Below are 19,570 nucleotides of genomic sequence, written 5' to 3' on the forward strand. Positions count from 1 at the left end.
TTTGTTTTAAACAAAACAAAACAAAACAGAAACCCTAAATGAACAGTTTATCAGGACAGACGTTAAAACAGGAAATCAAATCACAAAGAAAGGTGCAAGAAATAGATTTTCTTGAAAAAAAAAGGATTCAAAATTTTACAAAATTAACATAAATGAAACATTAAAAAGAAAATTGGGATTGTACAACTAGTCAATTAAAAGAAATAACTTTTTGTAAAACCATAAAGTGCGTTCACATTTTGCTATTTTATTTTTTGATTTTATCATTCTGGAAGTCTATTGGTCAGTTGTTGTGACGACGTCAAAACCGTATTTCCGCTTGTCTCGTGGACGGCGGACGGTGGTGTAAACATGAAGGCCGGTTAGCTTAGCCGTGTTGGTCCTGAGGCTTTTTTTTTTGCGTTTTCTGCAGCATTTACGCGGTTTATTGTGGCCTGTTTTGGTGCACAGAGGTTTGCACACACAGCCCTCTGACCTGTACTGTTCTCCTGAAGGTAATGTCAAACATTAGCCTCTCGTTGTGACGCTAACCATGCTAACGTGGGCCTGGAGTTACAAATGCATGCTAACATTAAAAGCTAATGTGACATTTAAATGTATCATCCAGAGACTTCTTTGGAAACATTTCCATGGCCCTTTTAAGGGAGTATTCACTTTTATTTAATGTTTTATTCAAAGATACGTGTATAATTTTATTAGCAGACTGAGCAGCATTCAGGCATTATACATGTGTTAAGTTGTTAGCTATTGCTAACACTATACCCATTGATGCTTATATTGTTTACAGAATGTCCACAGGTCTTCGCTGCCTTATCAGTCATCATGTTTATGTTATTGACAGTTTTGTTTTGTTTTTTAGGTGTGATTTATTTTTCTGGGTTTTTGTATCATAGTCATCACATTTCACCTAATCGTACAAGAGAAGTGTAACTAATTCTCGATCTAAAAATGAAAAGCAAATGTCTTTAATTTTTGTATATTTCAACTACTAATAACTTTCTTAGAAGGACTTCCTAAATTGATTATTTTTAACATTTGTGCCTGAAAGATCATCAGATGTTTCATTTAAAACTGTTACATTACTTCGACTGTTGATTTGACATAAATATGACTTTCATTTTATTTCATGTGTTAATGCCTCAGAATGCCCTCCTCCCTTTCAGTTGATGAGAAAAGATGTAATTAGTTTAAAGTGTTAACTCTTTATTTCCATGCATTATGTCTGGTCTCCAAAACTAAATATGCAAAATGACTATTAAAAAAAAGAAGAAAAAAAAAACATACAAAATTCCACAATATTTTTTAGGCATTTTATATAAATCGACAAAAGTAAGATGGCACAAAATTAACCAGAAAAGGCACAAAAATAACATTGTTTTACAAAATGACAACAGGAAAACACAAATTAGACAAAAAATTATCAAAAATGACAACAGATATACACATGACATTGAACATAATTTGCAAAAAATGACTGGAAATACAGAAAAAAAATACTAAATGACAGCAAAAATATTCAAAATGACTCATACAAAGTTACAAAGAAATACACAAGGACAAGAAAAATACACAAAATAAACAGAAAATTATTCAAAAACAACAACCGATACACACCAAATTAGCCATAAATTGCACAAAATTATGGAAAATACTGATAATTGCATACATGAAATAACTCCAAAAAAAATGCAAGATGACTCAGGAAAGTATATAAAACTACAACAAATCAACATAAAAATGGCTCCAGAAACCAACAAAGCAACACAAACCTTTTGTTCTTTCCTGTATTGATTTTCATCATTATTTATCTTTGCAGGGTGAAGAAAATATACTGCAACAATGGGGCGACGTTCGACCTCCTCCACCAAGAGTGGGAAGTTCATGAATCCCACCGACCAGGCCCGTAAGTACTGGCCCCCAAACGAGGCTCGCCTTAATTCACTCTGCTACTGGATGATATGTGAGGACCAATAGGTGTCTTTCATTGTTTAAACTTTTTTTTTTTTTTTTTAACCTTCTCTACAGGAAAAGAGGCCAGGAAAAGGGAGTTGAAAAAGGTACTTGATAGCTCCCTATGTTGTGTATTTCAATTTTTATACCACAGTAGATGTTTAGAGTGGCCAACATTGTTACTTTATTTCAGAACAAAAAGCAAAGGATGATGGTGAGAGCAGCTGTGCTGAAGATGAAGGACCCCAGGCAGATCATCAGGGACATGGAGAAGCTGGATGAGATGGGTGAGATATTAGAACTTCTTTATTTTTATTAACTTTTTTGTTTTTTTAACCGATAACTAACTATAGAAGCATTTATTTTTCTCTCACAAGAAACAAGTTAATTGCTTCCTGTTTGTCTTTGTTTTTGCAGAGTTTAACCCTGTGCAGCAGCCTCTGCTCAATGAGAAGGTGTTGAGGGACAAGAGGAAGAAGTTACGTGAGACATTTGAACGCATCGTTCATCTGTATGAGAGAGAGAACCCTGACACCTACAAGGAGCTGCGCAAAATAGAGCTGGACTATGAGACCAAGCGAGGGCAGCTGGCTCTCTACTTTGACTCAGTCAAGGTGAGTAATCTGGGCCCCACGTTAAAAACCAATAAATGCAGGATAAACGCCAGCATCTGTATCGCTTGCATCTTGTTTGACAAACTACTGCCTCTTATAAATAAATGAGCTTTTTAACTTAGAATCAGGTTCAGGTTACTTTAATTCTACCCGCAGGTAGATTTTCTTTGCAGCAAGGTGAAGTGACGGTCATTTTTAGACACAAAATACAAGAATGTAATGAGCAGACCATACATTGATTAAAATACCTTTGGTTCCACAAATAGAGGATTAAAATATAAAGAAGACAAAGATAAAAATACAGAAAAAATAAGTACGAGCAGATAAAACCCTCATGTGCAAAAATGTACTGTGTTCAGTGCTGTAGCAGCAGCAGGAACAAAGCTGTTTTTAAGTCTTTGAGTCCTACATTTTGGGACAATGAACCTCCGTCCAGAGGGAAGAAGCTTAAAGTGACAGTGCAAGGGGTGGGAGTAGGCACTTAAAATGGAGTTAGCTATCCTCTGTACCTGCCTACTGTACAGTGAAGCTGAATTCAGCTATGACTCACCCAACGGTTCAATTGACCATTTGACTTTTTTTGTCTTAAGGTTTTCTGAACATACTATGACACGAGAAAAAGATCAAATGGATTCAATTAAAGCACGATAAATCATGGTTATAATTTTACGGTCAATGTGAAAATGAGGAAGCTTCCTTATAAATGCTGCTGAATTAGAATGTATTTGACAGGTTGATTACTTGTCTGTCTTATCACAGTCAAATGTTGGAATGCAGCTTAACTACAGTAACAGTAAAACAAAGAGGCTGCTAAGAGCCACTGAGTTTAAAACAAGGCCAAAACATTTATTTCACATATTTTTTTTATAATTTTATTGTTAAAGTTACTTTCTCTGTCTTTTCCATCAGAATGCCGAGTCTGTAGAAGTTGACAGCATCCCGTTACCTGATATGCCGCACGCACCATCAAACATCCACATCCAGGACATCCCGTTGCCTGGTGCTCAGCCTCCCTCCATACTGAAGAAGGGCTCAGCTTTAGGGTATGTTGATCATCACATGACCAACACACGTGGTGCTTCTCACTCTGATGGTGCCACTCATCCTGTTGTGGTTTGTTTTGTTCCCCCGTAGCAAACCTATCCTGTCATCTGCTGCGTTGCTGCCCAGTGTCCCTCGCCTGCCCCCAGGCAAGAAGCCACCCGGACCTCCACCTGGACCCCCACCCCCACAGGTCCTCGCACTGTACGGCATTCCTGCAAGACGTCATTACAGCAGCAGTGCAGGTATTGTACGTTCCATGTTACTTTCAGGAAACATCAACACCAGGGTTGGGGTCAATTCTAATTGTAATTGCGTAATTGATAATTAATTACAATTATGATGTAATTGTAATTTTAAAAATGTGTTGCTGTCATAATCATTCATTAATTAGGAAGCCTAACTAGGAAACCAATAGATAGGAAATAAATTAGATGTTAGATATTTGTTTTTAGTGTATTTTACAGCTGATTTAGGACCTGTTATTACAAGAGATGCTAACACAAGAGGAAGGTTAACTTTTATTAAGTAATTTATTTCAGGCTCAGTAATTGTGATTAATTGTAATTGAACTTTAGTAATAGAGAACGTAATTTTAATTGACTTTCTGAGGATGAAAAAACAATTGTAATTGGAAAAAATTCCTGGTCACTGTAATCGTAATTGAATCTGGGTAATTGTAAACATAGTTGTAACTGAAAAATGTAATTAACCTCAACCCTGATTGACACCATCTTGATCTGTTTTGCAATCTTGTTTATTCCTCCAATCAGAGCCGTCCATTCCCGGCTTAGAAAAATCCTCTCTCATGGATATGAGGAGGGACCAGGACAGCGGCAGTGAAAGTGACGGGGACGATTTGGACGACGATAACAGCGATTCAGAGGAGGACGGCTACAACAACAGAAATGACGACGGAGAGCAGAGGATGAGAGGAGACAGACAGGGCGATGACAGGGAGCGAGAGGAGGGCAGAGGCAGGAGCGAGAGACATGCTGGTGAGGTTTTCAACAAAGCTCATCATGTGCATCAACGCTCATTTTAAACTAGGGCTGGGCAATATGGACCAAAACTCATATCTCGATATTTTCTTAACATAGTAATAGACGATATTTGTCTCGATAATTTTATTTCTAATGAATTCTGACCAGAGAGACAATTTGGGGTAAAATTGATGATCCAAAATGCCACAGAGGCTCATTTATCAACACACCGCTGCACAAAATAAGGCTCTTTTTGCTTTTTCTTCTCTAAGGGACAGCACGTGTGAGTAAGTTCCTTAGTGTGGATTTTAGTGGAAGGTCTGGGTTAGGACACACTCAGAAATCCATCAAACTGTGCTTTTCATGCTGTTCTGAGCAGTAGAGAAAGCAGTGACTACTAAAAGGAATATTTTATTAAAAAAAAGTAAGATATTGTAATTTTTTATATCGCCAAAATAGAAAACTCGATATATCTTGAATTTCGATACATTGCCCAGTTCTATCTGCAGGTGTTGCCTTTTTGGTTTAACATGTATAATACAGTTAAAGTGGAGCATGAACAAAAACAAAGCAAACAATGTAAAAAAAATCTTTTTTAACTCATTCAGTGCCAGCCATTTTCAGATTTTCTACCCCCCCTCAGTGCCAGCCTTTTTTGAGCATTTTGACTGATTTTAAAGACCCACAGAATATTTTATACTATGACTATCTGAAATCTGACACCACATTAAGACAAGATTAAAGCCTCTACTTTCATCATAAATGTTTTTGTTTCTGCCTTGTTTCGTTTTCCCGTAAGCAGCTGCTGAATAGAGCAAGTTTTACACAAATCTTCAGTTTCAGAGAAAACAGCCTTTTTCTAAAAAAAAAAAAATTCTTACTGTGTTTTGGCGTTCCTCCAAGTTGCTCTCCCGTCAGTCTGCACACACGGCACTTCCCCTTCTTCTCGGAGATACCGAATGTCACTGCTTGCCTTGTTTTTTTTATTTTATTGTTTTATCTCACCATCGACCCACACTCTCCAATAATCCACTAAAGTTCCACACATGCTCTGGTCGGCTGTGAGCTGCTGTGCGCTGGTGGGAACATCAACATTATCTCTTGTAGCGCCATTTTCAGTTTCGTAAACTCCTTTCCTCTTTATCTGAGCTCTGCTTCCACCTACAGGTTACCTATTATTTTGCTATCTGGCTCACAGTTGTGGCCCACCCACAAAATGAAACAAAATGCGATATTGTAATTTTTTATATCCCCAAAATGGAAAACTCATAATATTTTGAATCTCGATATGTCGCCCAGCCGTATTTTGAACCATTTAGTTATTTTTTAAGTTAATGCTTAATTGTGTTGCCACAGTCATACTTTGGATCTTTGTATATGTATTCCTAAACCTGCTCTCCTCCTACTTCTCTAGGACGCAGCGTACGTTTTGCCGACTTGTCAGCAGAGGCTTCTCGTGAAGGGAAGAAGAGAAAGAGGCTTGTGAAGAAGACCAAAGCCATCACGCCTCTGCAGGCCATGATGTTGAGGATGGCAGGTGATGATTCACTTCCTTTTATTCCTTTGATTGGTGAGAATCCACCGTGTCCTGGTCGTCATTTCCTGTTGTGTTTTGCCTTCAGGTCAGTCTGTTCCTGAAGAGGAAGAGGAGGAGGAAGTAGAGGAAGAATACACAGACGACTCTGACGGTTCTGACACTGAGGAGCACGGACCCCCAGGAGACAACCCGGCCCTCCTGATGGGCAGCCAGCGTCTCCCCCCTCCTCCACCAGGGCCTGTGGGACAGCAAGGCCCCCCACATTTAACAGGTCCACCCATGACTGGACCTCCACCTCTGGGCCCGCCTCCTGCTCCTCCCATGAGACCTCCTGGTCCTCCTTCCGGCCCCCCTCCTGGCCCCCCTCCAGGTAAGTGCAGTGAGGTATCTTATTATAATGATTGGATGTCCAATATATGACAACCAGAGAATGTGAAAAAGCATCGCTTCATTTAGTCTTCTGATATTATTTTTTTTCTTCCCGTTCTACTTTTATTTAAAGCAAATAATTTAAAGTAGCAGTTTAGTTATTATTCGTTTTTTCTGAGACGTGCTGGATCAGTTATTTGTTTTTATTTTTGTAATTTAAATTTTTTATGGAAACAAATAATACAAAAATAATATGAAATTACATCTTTAGTATTTAAATATGTATACATTATCAACAAAACATACATGCATACATATTTAGTAAAAGTAAATAAACAACATTGTTCCAATTCTTCAAACTGATTACGGTGCTGCAATAAACCTTCTCCATGGTCTTAAAAACTTTTCAAATTTGCCATGTTCTAATTTTACAGTGTATGTCAGTTTTTCCATTACACATATATATATGTATATATTAACACCGTTTGAACTTTCATGTTCTCCCCTGCAGGAGCCCCTCCTTTCTTAAGGCCCCCTGGGATGCCTGTAGGAATGAGGCCCCCCATACCTCGTCTCCTGCCCCCTGGCCCCCCGCCAGGTCGGCCCCCTGGTCCTCCACCTGGCCCGCCTCCTGGTGTCCCACCAGGCCCACCTCCACGTGGCCCGCCACCTAGACTTCCACCCCCAGCCCCACCAGGTATATGTGTGTGTTCAGATGGAATGAAGGCAGTCACAGTTGTGGTGTTTGTGTGTCATAGTTACACAACAGGTCAACTGTGTGTGCAGCAAAGAGCCACAATGTCACACTCCTTTAACTACTCACTAATCACTTCCTAATGCAGTCATGAACATGTTCATTTAAAACACAGAGTAATCAAAAGTGTGAAGTTTGCAGTCAGTTTGACAGGAACAGTTTTAATAATTGGACAAACTTTAGGATGCGTTTTAAATATCAAAAAAAAAACTGACACTGTAATTCTAACTGTTTAAATGCTGTTTTTCTTGTTTTATTGCCTACATTTGGTACATTATCTCCGCTTACAGTTTACATGTGCGTGGATGAAAACATTCTGTTAAAAAAAGGGTAATAATTACGTTATAGTTTTATACATAAGGCTGTCATTAGCATTAATAAGGCTGTCATTAAGTGTCGTTTGCTACTCTAACCCCACGTGATCCCTCCACCTAAAGACATTTTTTTTTTTCCTACTGCATATGATTGAGAGGGAGATTTTTAATCATGTCATAGTTTATTTAATGTTTTTACTTCAAATTTTAACGGTCTGATAGATTTTTAAGCTGTTAAATGTTTTCTGTTGCACATTTTGATCATGTAAAGCACATTAAATGGCCTTGTGTATGAAATGCACCATATAAATAAATTTGCCTTGCCTTGCCAAGCCCAAGAAATGCCAACATAGCTCCAAAGGTGTCATAATTTAGCAAATGACACTTAATGACACCTTATTCATGCTAATGACAGGTGTCATGTCATAACAATGACAGCTTAATGTCTTGCTGGACTGTGAATGTTTTTTCAACTTGTTCCAGTTCAGCTGCTCCCAATCCAAACCCAGACAGTAAAACATGTCATTAAGTTTCTGTATATTTACATATTTCTCCTTGCAGGTATGCCGCCGCCTCCTCCTCGAGCTGGAGGGCCCACGCGCCCCCTCGCCCCCCCACTCTCCCTCTTCCCACCGCCTCTCAACACCAACGTCCTCAGTGCTCCTCCCAGCATCGTCCAGAGGCAGAAAGTTTCTGGCTCGGATGGATCTCAAACCAACATGCCGCCCCCCGCCATGCCCATGAGACCAGGTGTCATGCAGATGCCACCTCCACCTGGCACACCGGGTGCCATTCCCACAGGCCACCACCACGCGGCAACCATTGAAAAACGCGCCAACATCACGTCGGTGGCCGCGGCTGCAGGCGGCCTGGCTGCAGGAGCCGGTGCGGGAGGGGCCACCATCTCCGCCAAACCTCAGATCATCAACCCCAAAACAGAGGTCACACGCTTCGTGCCCACGGCGCTGAGAGTGCGGAGGGACAAGAGCGGGCCGATGCTCCCCGTTGCCGTGGGACCCATGGAGAAGGCCAGCAGTTTACGGAGGAAAGATGACAGTGTGGGCGGAGTCCATTGGCTGAAACACCAGGGAGCAGCTGCCCCCATGAGCCGAAACAACCCGTCTCAGATGGGGGCCGTGACCCAGCCCAGCATGAAGACTAAAGACCAGGTGTATGAAGCCTTTATGAGGGAGATGGAAGGACTTCTCTGAGATTGTGTGTTTGTTATTTCTGTGCAGAGGATTCTGTGTAGGACAGAATGTGATGATTTTACTGATTACATCTGGTTTCTAATTTTAGTTGAAAACATTTCCCTTTTTTTTTTTTTTTTTAGAAGAACAGAAGTTTCAAGGCCATTTTTTACAACCATATATCTGTTTATTTGTTTAACCAGCTAAATGTTATTTGAGCATGAAAAGCATTTTGTACAGCTGTATTTTGCTTTATTTAACATCAAAGCACAGGTGTGAAGTGTTTGTCAACCCCTGACTGTCTGATGCCGTTTGACCGGCAGCTCAATAAAAAGTTGAAGATGATTTTCCTTCTGAATCAATGCTGATGTGAACGTACAATGTAAGAAATAAGTAGGGGTGTACCATCTAAGGAACCTCAGGATTTTGGTTACGATTCTGGGTGCTACCATTCCATTAATCAGCTATTATTATAACATCATGATTTTCAATACATTCCTTTGCGGTCGTGTTCCTGTCATTTAGTTATGAAAAATAATAAATTTTTAACATTTATGATTGAATCGTTATCGAATCACGATTAATCTAATAATCGATGTATTGCCATATTTGGAATTTTTAAATGTAAATGACTAGTGTTGGGTAAGTTACTCCAAACTTGTAATATATTTATATTACTAGTTACTGGGATAAACATGTAATATATTTGTATTACAATATTACTGTTTTTTAAAATGTAACTGAGTTGCACTACTTCGAGTTACTTTTGGTCCAGAACACTAATTATATCACACTGATGGTGTTCGAATAACATCGGTTTTGTTTCAAATACTTCTGCTGTTTCAGGAGCAGAAAGCTCTTTTTTTGTTCCCCATAAGTTATATTTAACTATAATAATCATCTTTTATTGCTCAAATAATTGCAAACAGTGAGAAAGCAAAGTAAATATGCATGTAACTTGAGTTACTTTAATTGTATAACTAACTGTTATATATTACAAAAATAACTAGTTACTCCCAACACTGTAAATGACAGGCTGTAAAATGTTCTACTCTGCTGTAATGACTTTGAATTAAGGCTTCATATTTTACCAAACACTGATTTAGTTTTCAGAGATAATGTTGAATTACTGGTAAGTTCAGTCCTGCATAATATTTACCTTGTCAAACTATGAATACTTTGTATGTATGGAAGCCAGTAAAAAAACTAGAAAATATAATAAAAATCTAATGTGCGGGGCGGTGTGTAGCTCAGTGGGTAGAGCGCCCGCCCCATGTACAGAGGCTATAGCTCCTCACCTGCAGCGGGTCCAGGTTCGATTCCCGGCCTGGGACCCTTTCCTGCGTGTCATTCCCTGCTCTCTCTGACCCCCTTTCCTGTCAAGCAACTGTCATATAAAGGCCACTAGAGCCAAAAAAAAAAAAAAAAAAAAAAAAAAAAAATCTAATGTGCATATGTATGGAATGTGCTTCCATACATCTGTGATAATTCAAAAGTATAAACATTATTTATTTATTTTGGGTTTTAACATTTTCTGTTTGGCAAGTCAGTATATTTCTAATAACTACAAATCCCATCATGCGCTGCGTGTCCGTGTCAGCGGAGTGGTTTCTGCGCCTGCGCACTGCAGAGCTATCGGCACCTTGATCAAGCATGGCTGACGACGGCGAGGAGCGCGTGAAGCCGAGCTCAGAAGAAACGCTCGAGGGTTCGAGCAGTGACCACGGCGACGAGCCCGGTACCGGAGAACCGGTGAAGAGCTTCAAGGAGCTGGTGGGTTCACACAGATAGGACGAACCTGTTGTTACACTGTTCACTGTTTATTATTTACCTCCTAGACTGTTGTCTCGTGTCCACTCGTTAGCAAACAGCACGTGAGTGTAGCTGTAAAGGGTTCTAACTGAGTTCTGTCTCCACAGGGTGTGACTGAGGTCCTCTGTGAGGCCTGTGATCAGCTGGGATGGAAAAGTCCAACAAAGATCCAGGTGGAGGCCATTCCTGTGGCTCTGCAGGGTAATAATAATAATAATAATAATAATAATAATAATAATAATAATAATAATAATAGCTCACACTGGGTTTGATCTACAGTAGAGATGTACAACTGATATCACAGCAGGAGACACACAAATATGATACCAGGGGATGTAACGGTATGCAAATCTCACGTTTCGGTATAATCACGGTCATAACCTTACGGTATGATAATTATTCAGATTTTTGTGAGAAAGCTTGCAGTTTTACTGGGTCGCACACAGTTTGCTGTAATGCTAACAATAACAAGAAGGAAGTGTTTATTGATACGGAAACGTATCAATAGTCAACTTTGACTATGGGTAAGTTTCTGGAGCTTTTCTACATTAGTGTAGTGTGTTGGTAATGTCAGGATGGCTGAGTGGTCTAAGGCGCTGCACTCAAGGAATTATCCTTCTGTTGTCGCAGGTTCAAATCCCGCTTTTGTCATATATGTTTTTTTCATTTGACACGGCAATTTCCTTCTTTGAAATACATACACGGGAAAAAAATTAATTTTAGGGTATTTCCTGGGTTAGGGCTAAAATAAAAGAGTTAGCGGGGGAGCTAAAAAATAAGTATGAGCTAAAAAAAAGAAAAAAGCGTATGCATAGACGAGTTTATTGATAAGTTTCCGTATCAATAGCCACGTCCTAACAAGAATGATGACGATTGAGAAATTGTCTAATCACTATTTTTGACTAAAGTCAGGTTTTTTTTCATTGTTGTTGAGCGTTAAGCCCCCCAACATTGTCATTTTGATCCCATACGGTGCGATGCCGCCGTTTTCAGAAACGTTGGGGGGATTTTCTGTAGTTTTTTCTTTTTACCGTCGTAATAATTGTTGCACTAAAGGAACTTCCAGACGTGCCCATCATATTTGCTCAGATGCTCCCGTCTCGTCTTTACCTGAGGACCCCTGCATCCCTTTAGCTGCCCCCGATGCTGCATGTGTGCATCCTCCGCTTACGTAACCGTAATCACCGTCTACGAGTACGTATGTAAGCTCCGAGGAGTGCGTATAGTCAGGTCTGTGTGCGGAGTCCGCTTGAGTATGTTTGAGCCTTAGAACAGCTTCAACTGAGAAGTAGCGTGTAGCGGCACATGAAGCTGCTTGTCATGTTTATAACTCACCACGGATCATTCTACATGCGCAAGCACGCAAGGATGAGAATACTGTCAGGTTGAAACGTATTCAGGTTTAAATAAACATCGGCTTCATTCGGGTCAGACACGTTTGGGCCGTGTTCTGGGACCGGGTCAGGTCTTTTTTTTGCCATTACATTTCCAATATTACTGCAGGTATAAAATATAAATATAAAATCAGCTTCTAAACGGTGGTGGCTGTTGTTTGTGCTGCAGGTAGGGATGTGATCGGCCTGGCAGAGACGGGCTCTGGTAAGACAGGCGCCTTCGCTCTGCCCATCCTCCAGTCCCTGCTGGCCTCGCCCCAGAGGCTCCACACACTCGTTCTCACCCCCACCAGAGAGTTAGCCTTCCAGATCTCAGAGCAGTTTGAAGCCCTGGGCTCCAGCATTGGGGTAAAGTGTGGTACGTATAGATCAACTTAAACCAAATCTAGCACCATCTGAGCATTCATAGAGAAAAAAAACAAGGGGTTTTTGCCTTTTTTTGTTGTTTTGTGAGTTTTTAGTAATTTTTGTGTTTATTTGGGGTTCTTCTGTGATTTTGAGAGTTTTTGTTGTCATTTTTTCGTGTTTTTGTTGGAGTCAATATATGTGTGTTTTTATGGTGTCATTTTCAGAATTTTTGTTGTCAATTTGTTTAAAAAATAAAATAAAAAATTCAATATTTTTGTATTGTATATTTTGTGTAATTTTGTCTGCATTTAGTTTGTCTTTGTGTCATTTTTTAAATGCTGCTTTGTGTTTTTGTAGTATTATTGTGTGTTTAAGTGGTTTTTTGTGGGTCTTTCTTGTTATTTCTGTTTTATTAGTCATTTTGTGTATTTTTTTTAATTCTTTTTGTGTGTCCTTGATGTTACCTCGTGTACTTTTATTGACATTGTGAGCGTTTTGCTGTTGCTTTGTGTGTTTTTGGAGTTATTTTGTGTGTATTTGTGTCATTTGTAAACTTGATGTTGTCGATTTGTGCACTTTTAGAATCTGTATTGTTGTTTTTGTGTATGTTTTTTTGTACAGCTTTTCTTGACGTTTTGTCTTTTGTGTTTTTTGGAGTTTTTGTGAATTATGTTGGAGTTTGTATTGTTTCCAAATTCTTAAAATACAATTTAAATTTTTTTCAAATTAGTCTGTGGGCTACAGGCTGTGGACTCAGAGTTAATATATTTAAGAAGCTGATGTTAATCTTCACCTGTGTGCTTAAATCCTTTCCGTTGCAGCTGTCGTCGTTGGAGGAATCGATATGATGTCCCAGTCGTTGGTTTTGGCTAAAAAGCCTCACATTGTTATTGGTACGACGGAATTATAATCAATGTTTTTAAATGTATCCCTTAAGGAGTCTGTATGTTTAATTATGAACCTGTTTAATGCATTTCCAGCCACACCAGGAAGATTAATAGATCACATGGAGAACACAAAGGGCTTCTCATTACGAGCTCTGAAGTTCCTGGTGATGGACGAAGCCGACAGAATCCTCAACATGGACTTTGAGACTGAGGTGAGAGCCAAGCTATAAAAACCGGAGGAATCACAGTGATTGTTTAGTTTCTTACAATGTTTGCGTTGTTTTCTCAGGTGGATAAAATCCTGAAGGTGATTCCCAGAGATAGACGAACGTTCTTGTTTTCCGCCACCATGACCAAAAAGGTTTGTGTGTTATTGTTCGTCAGTGTTGATTATAAATGTGATGCTATTGATTTAAATCCCCGCTTAAAGGGATTTTCAGCATCTACCAGAGTTTCAAAACTGGATTCCTCTCGAGAAATTAAGCAGTTGTTTTCCAATAAAGTTTTTTCATTTCTGAGTTGATGAATTTGTTGATTTTAACAACTGAACAGGTGAGGATTCTCAGGTGAAAAACCTTGAATTGTAACCAAAAAACAAACAAATGTCAACACCTAAACACTTAAAACATTTCTTTCTCACAAATTCTATTTTTGCTTTTAAATGTATTAACTTTTTCAACACCTTATAGTAACTTTAAGTTAAAGCTAGGGTAGGTAATTTCCTCCAGATACACTTCTTAAGTTTTTGGTTGAAATTTTCTTCATGACCTAACAGAAATCGAAGATCTTTTGTGCTCTGAAAAAGGAACTAAGAAATTCTGTCATCTGTAGCAGCTGTAAACCTGTAATAACTTCGACCAATGGAAAAAAGACGGTTTGTTTTTTATTAACCAATCACGTCTCCCTGCTCGTTCTCGACCCCTTGCGTGCACGAGCCCACACTCAAAGTGCGTCACCGGTGACAGAGTTTAAACTGAGTTTTTGGTCACGTTTTTTAACATATATAATGATAACGTTTAGTGTTTACTTACCTCTGAATGAGACATGAGACGACAAAGTTTCTACACAATACAAACAATGAGCTGAGGTCCGCTGTTGGAGCACCGGTGCTCGTGCACGTGAGTGAGAATGTTACTTTCAGAATCATGCTAGTTTTCTAAAATTACCTACCCTGCCTTTAAGCTTCAAGACATTTAAATAAAAGGATCAGCAAATCAACTATCTTCACTTAATTGACATTCCTTTAACATAAAATGAAATAGCTTCCCAACATTCAGTTATAATTCACAATTTCATTCTAATTTTTTTTAATAAACTTTGATAAATTAATTCTAGTAAAGTTTAAATTACAAAAATGTTCCCCCAAACTCAACTTGTCCAATGTTATTTAATTTAAATTAAGCTTAACTAAATTAACTTTACTATTTAACTATCAGTTTAACTACTTATTTAAAAATAATATTTAACTGTTAAACCATTTATTCTTTTTTTGATAAATTAACAATGATTAATAATATCTAAATATAATTAAATAATTTAATTACTTTTGTTTTTATATACTTTATTGATCTCACAATGGAGAAATTCACTAACCATCCCTGGGGAACAGTTAAACTGTTAAATAATTGGGTTACTGATTGGATTAAGCTGCACCAGAAGTTGGTTTCCGCTCTTTTTTTTCTAGTAAATGGCTCAGTTTAACTTCACAATAAATGTGTAAGCGATGATTGTTCCTCACTCTCCTGATCTTTGTTCTCAGGTCCAGAAGCTTCAACGAGCAGCTCTCAAAGATCCAGTAAAGTGCGCCGTTTCCACCAAATACTCCACAGTGGACAAACTACAGCAGTACTACGTCTTCATCCCAGCCAAGTACAAAGTAAATAACTCCCAGTGGTCATCTTTAGCTGAACATGTGGCCACATCTGCTCTGATTTGCTCTGGCTCTGTGTTTGATTGGTAGGACTGTTACCTGGTTTCCATCATCAACGAGCTGGCTGGAAACTCCTTCATCATTTTCTGCAGCACTTGTAACAGCGCCCAGCGGGTGGCGCTGCTGCTCAGAAACCTCGGCATCACCGCCATCCCTCTGCATGGGCAGATGAGTCAGGTAGGTCCCATTGGTCCCATTAAACCCAAGGCAAGGTGAATTTATTTGTGCAGCACATTTCATACACAAGGGAATTCAATGTGCTTTACATCAGTGGTTCTCAAACTTTTTCGGTCCAAGGACACCCTTTATTTGACTGTAACGTTTTGCTTAAAAACTATTGAAAAACAAATATAGAGCACAATGATGGAATTAACTAGTGATAAGACACATTTTGATATCAAGAATTTCTGGTGACCCCAAAGACATTTCTTTTCCTAAAATTAGTTTTTGAACGAGATTCATATTTCACAAATGAAAGTCTATTTAAATTTTTCTGAAGTTTGAGGTGACTCCATTTAAAGGTCCCATATCATGATATTTTTCACCCATCTCTGTTTCTTCTAAGAACCCCAAAAACATAGTATTTGAGGTTTATTTTCTCAAACTCGCCTGTTTTCCAGAGTTTTAGCCTCTGAAGAGTCACTTTCTGAGCAGCTCTACACAAACAGGCTGATTTGCGGCCTGCGTATGCATATTCATGAGTGGGCGTGTCTATAGACGGGACACTGACTTTCTCCTCCCCGCACGGTGATGCAGGGCCACAGGACGGCCCGCCCTCCTCCCACCCACTCCGTAGCCGAGCTCATGCTGCTTTATAAACACGAGACAGAGCGTGGGGGCGGGGCGTTCGCCGGTACATAAATAGACTGTAGAAAATACATACATAGCACTGTGTGAAGGATGCTGACATGCTCACCTTCGTGGGCGTGTCTGTTTACATGTCAATCACGGTAGAGAGCTTCCTGGAGGCGCGGCTTCTCTAACTCAGTGCTGCTTCAAATTTGTCATCAAAGTGGGAACGCGTCATCAAATTGGAGCGAGGTGTTTGGGCTCACGACGGTCTAATCCCAGCTCACGCTCCCTCTTTGCACCTTTAGCATTGTTTTTTTTTCTTTAACGTAAATAAACATTCATCAGTGGACATGTGGGACATTTTTTCCCCTCATGTAAAGACAGTTTTTATTCTTACTGGTGTTTGTTCATATTGAGATGTTTCAGATCATGGACATTGGTTACAAAGTTGTTTTGTTTTTTTAAAAACACTCTTTTGTTTACCGATCACATCTTTTTCCCTTTGTCGCTCAGAATAAACGTCTGGGCGCGTTGAACAAGTTCAAATCCAAGTCCCGATCGGTGCTGCTGGCTACAGACGTCGCATCCCGAGGACTGGACATTCCTCACGTCGACTGCGTCATCAATTACGACATTCCCACTCACTCCAAGGTACGGCAGCACTCCCACACCAGGAGCTTTCATGTTTGTCAGGGTTTCATGTGAGCTGAACACATTTGTTCGTCCTCACAGGATTACATCCACAGAGTGGGAAGAACTGCCAGAGCAGGACGTTCTGGGAAGTCCATCACCTTCGTCACTCAGTAAGTCCTCTGTACTTTCCATCCTGTCACTGCTGCTACCCTGTGCAGTGCGTTGCAAAGGGGCGGAGCATTTCCACACTAACTTAAGCTAGGGCTGGGCGATATGAACCAAAGTTCATATCTCAATATTTTTTCTCAGAATGGTGATATACAATATAAATCTCACTAGTTTTAATTCAAATAGTCTTACCAGAAAGGCGATTCGGGGTTAAATGTGATCAGTTAAAGGCAGAGTAGGTAATTTTCGAAAACTAGCATGATTTTGAAAGTAGCATCCTCCCCCCGCCCCCTACCCTCTGTGCGCCCTCTAAAGCCACGCCCCTCATTCACATGCACCACATGCAGACTCCATAATGACACAATAGCGGACCTAAGCTCATCGCTTGTATTGGGTAGAAACTTTGTCGTCTCATGTCTCATTCAGTGGTATGTAAACACTAAACGTTATCATTATATATGTTAAAAAACGTGACTAAAAACTCAGTTTTAACTCTGTCATCAGTGACGTGCTTTGAGTGTGGGCTCGTGCATGCGAGGGGTCAAAAACGAGCAGGGAGACGTGATTGGTTAAAAAAAAAAAACAAACACCTCTTTCATTGGTCGAAGTTTTTACAGGTTTACAGCTGCTAAAGTTGACAGATTTTCTTTGTTCCTTTTTCAGAACACATAAGATCTTTATTTCTGTCGGGACATAAAGAAAATTTCAACCCAAAACTTAAAAAGTGTATCTGGAGAAAATTACCTACCTTACCTTTAAGGAAACCTTGATCAGGGATGTCAGGCTTCTATGCTGTAAATTAAAGACATTTTTGGTTGTAAATGTTCAGTGTAAAATATTCACAGTTGTCCACATTAGAGTTTTCAATATGGTGATGCCAGTCAAGGTTACTGTCAAATAGGCGTCATATTTGCAGCGACAATCGATATATCGTGGGAAATTTCATCCACGATACATCGCGATATCTGTCACTGAAGAAATTCAGAATTCATCTACTGCACTGAATCCATTTTATAGGAATTACAAATTACAGAAACTCTATTGTACATCAAACTGAGCTGATTTGTATTTTGACCTTTTTCTGATATAAATCTGATCAAATCCTTTTCGTTTTTCTTTTTTCAAGGTACGACGTGGAGCTTTTCCAGCGAATTGAAACTTTGATTGGGAAGAAACTTCCTGCTTTTCCCACCCAGGAGGAGGAAGTGATGATGCTGGTGGAGAGGGTGAACGAGGCCCAGAGGTTTGCCCGACTGGTGAGTGACGTCCACTGTTTTCCATTCCTTTCAAATCAGCCTGATAAAAAGATATGGAACATCTACATCAGTCCTGAAGAACTCCTGTCCTGCATGTTTCTACACCTTTCTACAGGGGTCAGGGACATTCCTGAATTAAAAATTAAATGGTATTAGTGGGAGGCAACCGGCATATTTTTAGCAGCTCGACTGCACCTTTACCAAATGTTACGGTGGAAGAAATAACCTTCAAAGTTATTTAGTTTGGTGGGTTTTTTTTTTTTGTTACAATCATGTAAACGTGTGATAAAAGGTGAGAGGACGCCATCAGCTTTGATGATTGGCTTTAAATGAGGTCAAAGTTGGAATTTGAATTTAAAAAAAAAAAAAACAGGGCTCTCTAGATAATATAATTAAAGGTGCAGTCCGCAACTCTCAGATCCCTCCCTCCCCCACTACTCTCTTGCCCTGCCTCCAAACTTTCCAAAGTCCCTCCCTCAGAGGAGCTAACAAGCTAACGTTAGTTATATATGACTTTTATACTGATTCATGCTGGTGCTTTGTTTTATTTAATCCTTTAGGCAGTTCCTTAATGTAAACTCACAAACCTCTGACGTTTGTGTGTTTTTATTTCACTTTACTCTAGACTTTTACTTTGATCTTTAGACTTGAAAGTACTAGTTTGCTCTTTCTAAAGCGACTTGTGAATCCATTGGTGGTGAAACAAATGAAAGCACATCAATGTTTGATCCTCTCACTCAGGAAATGAAGGAGAAAGGTGAGAAAAGGAAACGTCCCAGAGGAGGAGACGGAGACGAGGACGACACGGAACAATCCAGTGGCGTGAGGAAGAAAGTCAGAGGAGGGTCAGAAGGAAGAGGAGGAGGAGGAAGAGGAAGAGGAGGAGGGATGAAGAGAGGAGGAGGTGCCTGGAGAGGAGGACGCTGACGTGTTGGAAGATCAATAATAATTGTACATAATACTATATATACATACATGTTAATTACCCTAACATGTTTATTGCTGTTAGTGAAGGACGTACGATCTTATGAGATGTTTCCACTTTTTAAATAAAACAATATTGATACTGTCAAACTGTTCTATTGCTTTTAGACACTAGAGGGAGCTATATAGTTATCAATCGGATGGTATACAGAAAAAAACTTTAGGCATATAGAGTAGGATCAAGAAATAAGACTCCATAATGACACAATGGTCCTTAGGGCAGGGGTGTCAAACTCATTTTAGTTCAGTGGCCAAAATACTGACACATTTGACCTCAAGAGGGCTGCATTAGTGCTGCTTTGCATTTCTGTGTATAAATAATATAAAAGATGTAGATTATAATTTGAGGAAATCATAATCAAATAATTTTGGATTGAGCAGGTTTTTGGAAAAACTTGGTTTCTTCCATTTTGTTACATTAGCATGGGAAAACTGCAAACCTCTGCAAATATTAAAGCGTTCTAATTAATTTGTGATAAATTCAATAAAATTCCACTTAAATATTATAAAGTTCTTAAACTTTATAAAGTATTTTTTTGCATGAATGCCAATATTTGTTTGGATTAGATTCAGTGCTTAATTTCAATAAATAATTCTCAAGTTTCAGTTTTTTT

General features: G+C 39.3%; 2 protein-coding genes across 2 annotated transcripts; both read left to right on the forward strand.

Moving 5' to 3' along the window:
- The first annotated feature begins 329 nt into the window (after positions 1 to 329).
- On the forward strand, positions 330 to 9,097 carry wbp11 (WW domain binding protein 11). Its single transcript, XM_028456250.1, has 12 exons — positions 330 to 494; positions 1,817 to 1,903; positions 2,026 to 2,057; positions 2,144 to 2,237; positions 2,368 to 2,564; positions 3,474 to 3,607; positions 3,699 to 3,850; positions 4,379 to 4,603; positions 6,003 to 6,125; positions 6,211 to 6,495; positions 7,006 to 7,191; positions 8,124 to 9,097. The coding sequence occupies exons 2-12, from the start codon at positions 1,840 to 1,842 to the stop codon at positions 8,771 to 8,773; spliced, it is 2,142 nt and encodes a 713-aa protein (XP_028312051.1). The 5' UTR covers positions 330 to 494; positions 1,817 to 1,839; the 3' UTR covers positions 8,774 to 9,097.
- A 1,286-nt stretch (positions 9,098 to 10,383) lies between these two features.
- Positions 10,384 to 19,046, forward strand: ddx47 (DEAD (Asp-Glu-Ala-Asp) box polypeptide 47). The gene is made up of 12 exons (XM_028455336.1): positions 10,384 to 10,525; positions 10,672 to 10,765; positions 12,128 to 12,316; positions 13,128 to 13,199; positions 13,287 to 13,405; positions 13,483 to 13,554; positions 14,953 to 15,069; positions 15,154 to 15,300; positions 16,429 to 16,566; positions 16,648 to 16,718; positions 17,843 to 17,972; positions 18,714 to 19,046. Exons 1-12 carry the CDS (start codon positions 10,406 to 10,408, stop codon positions 18,897 to 18,899), a joined length of 1,455 nt encoding a protein of 484 aa, XP_028311137.1. The 5' UTR covers positions 10,384 to 10,405; the 3' UTR covers positions 18,900 to 19,046.
- The last annotated feature ends 524 nt before the right edge of the window (positions 19,047 to 19,570 follow it).

This window comes from Gouania willdenowi, chromosome 8 (genome assembly GCF_900634775.1).
Source record: "Gouania willdenowi chromosome 8, fGouWil2.1, whole genome shotgun sequence".
NCBI lineage: Eukaryota > Metazoa > Chordata > Actinopteri > Blenniiformes > Gobiesocidae > Gouania > Gouania willdenowi.

Bases quoted from the DNA above. Each gene is read 5' to 3' on its own strand.
- wbp11 (XM_028456250.1), top strand. From the start codon at position 1,840: ATGGGGCGACGTTCGACCTCCTCCACCAAGAGTGGGAAGTTCATGAAT. The intron at 2,565-3,473 runs GTGAGTAATCTG...CTTTTCCATCAG, and splicing joins TCTACTTTGACTCAGTCAAG to AATGCCGAGTCTGTAGAAGT. The intron at 7,192-8,123 runs GTATATGTGTGT...TTCTCCTTGCAG, and splicing joins TCCACCCCCAGCCCCACCAG to GTATGCCGCCGCCTCCTCCT.
- ddx47 (XM_028455336.1), top strand. From the start codon at position 10,406: ATGGCTGACGACGGCGAGGAGCGCGTGAAGCCGAGCTCAGAAGAAACG. The intron at 12,317-13,127 runs GTACGTATAGAT...TTTCCGTTGCAG, and splicing joins CAGCATTGGGGTAAAGTGTG to CTGTCGTCGTTGGAGGAATC. The intron at 13,200-13,286 runs GTACGACGGAAT...ATGCATTTCCAG, and splicing joins AAAGCCTCACATTGTTATTG to CCACACCAGGAAGATTAATA.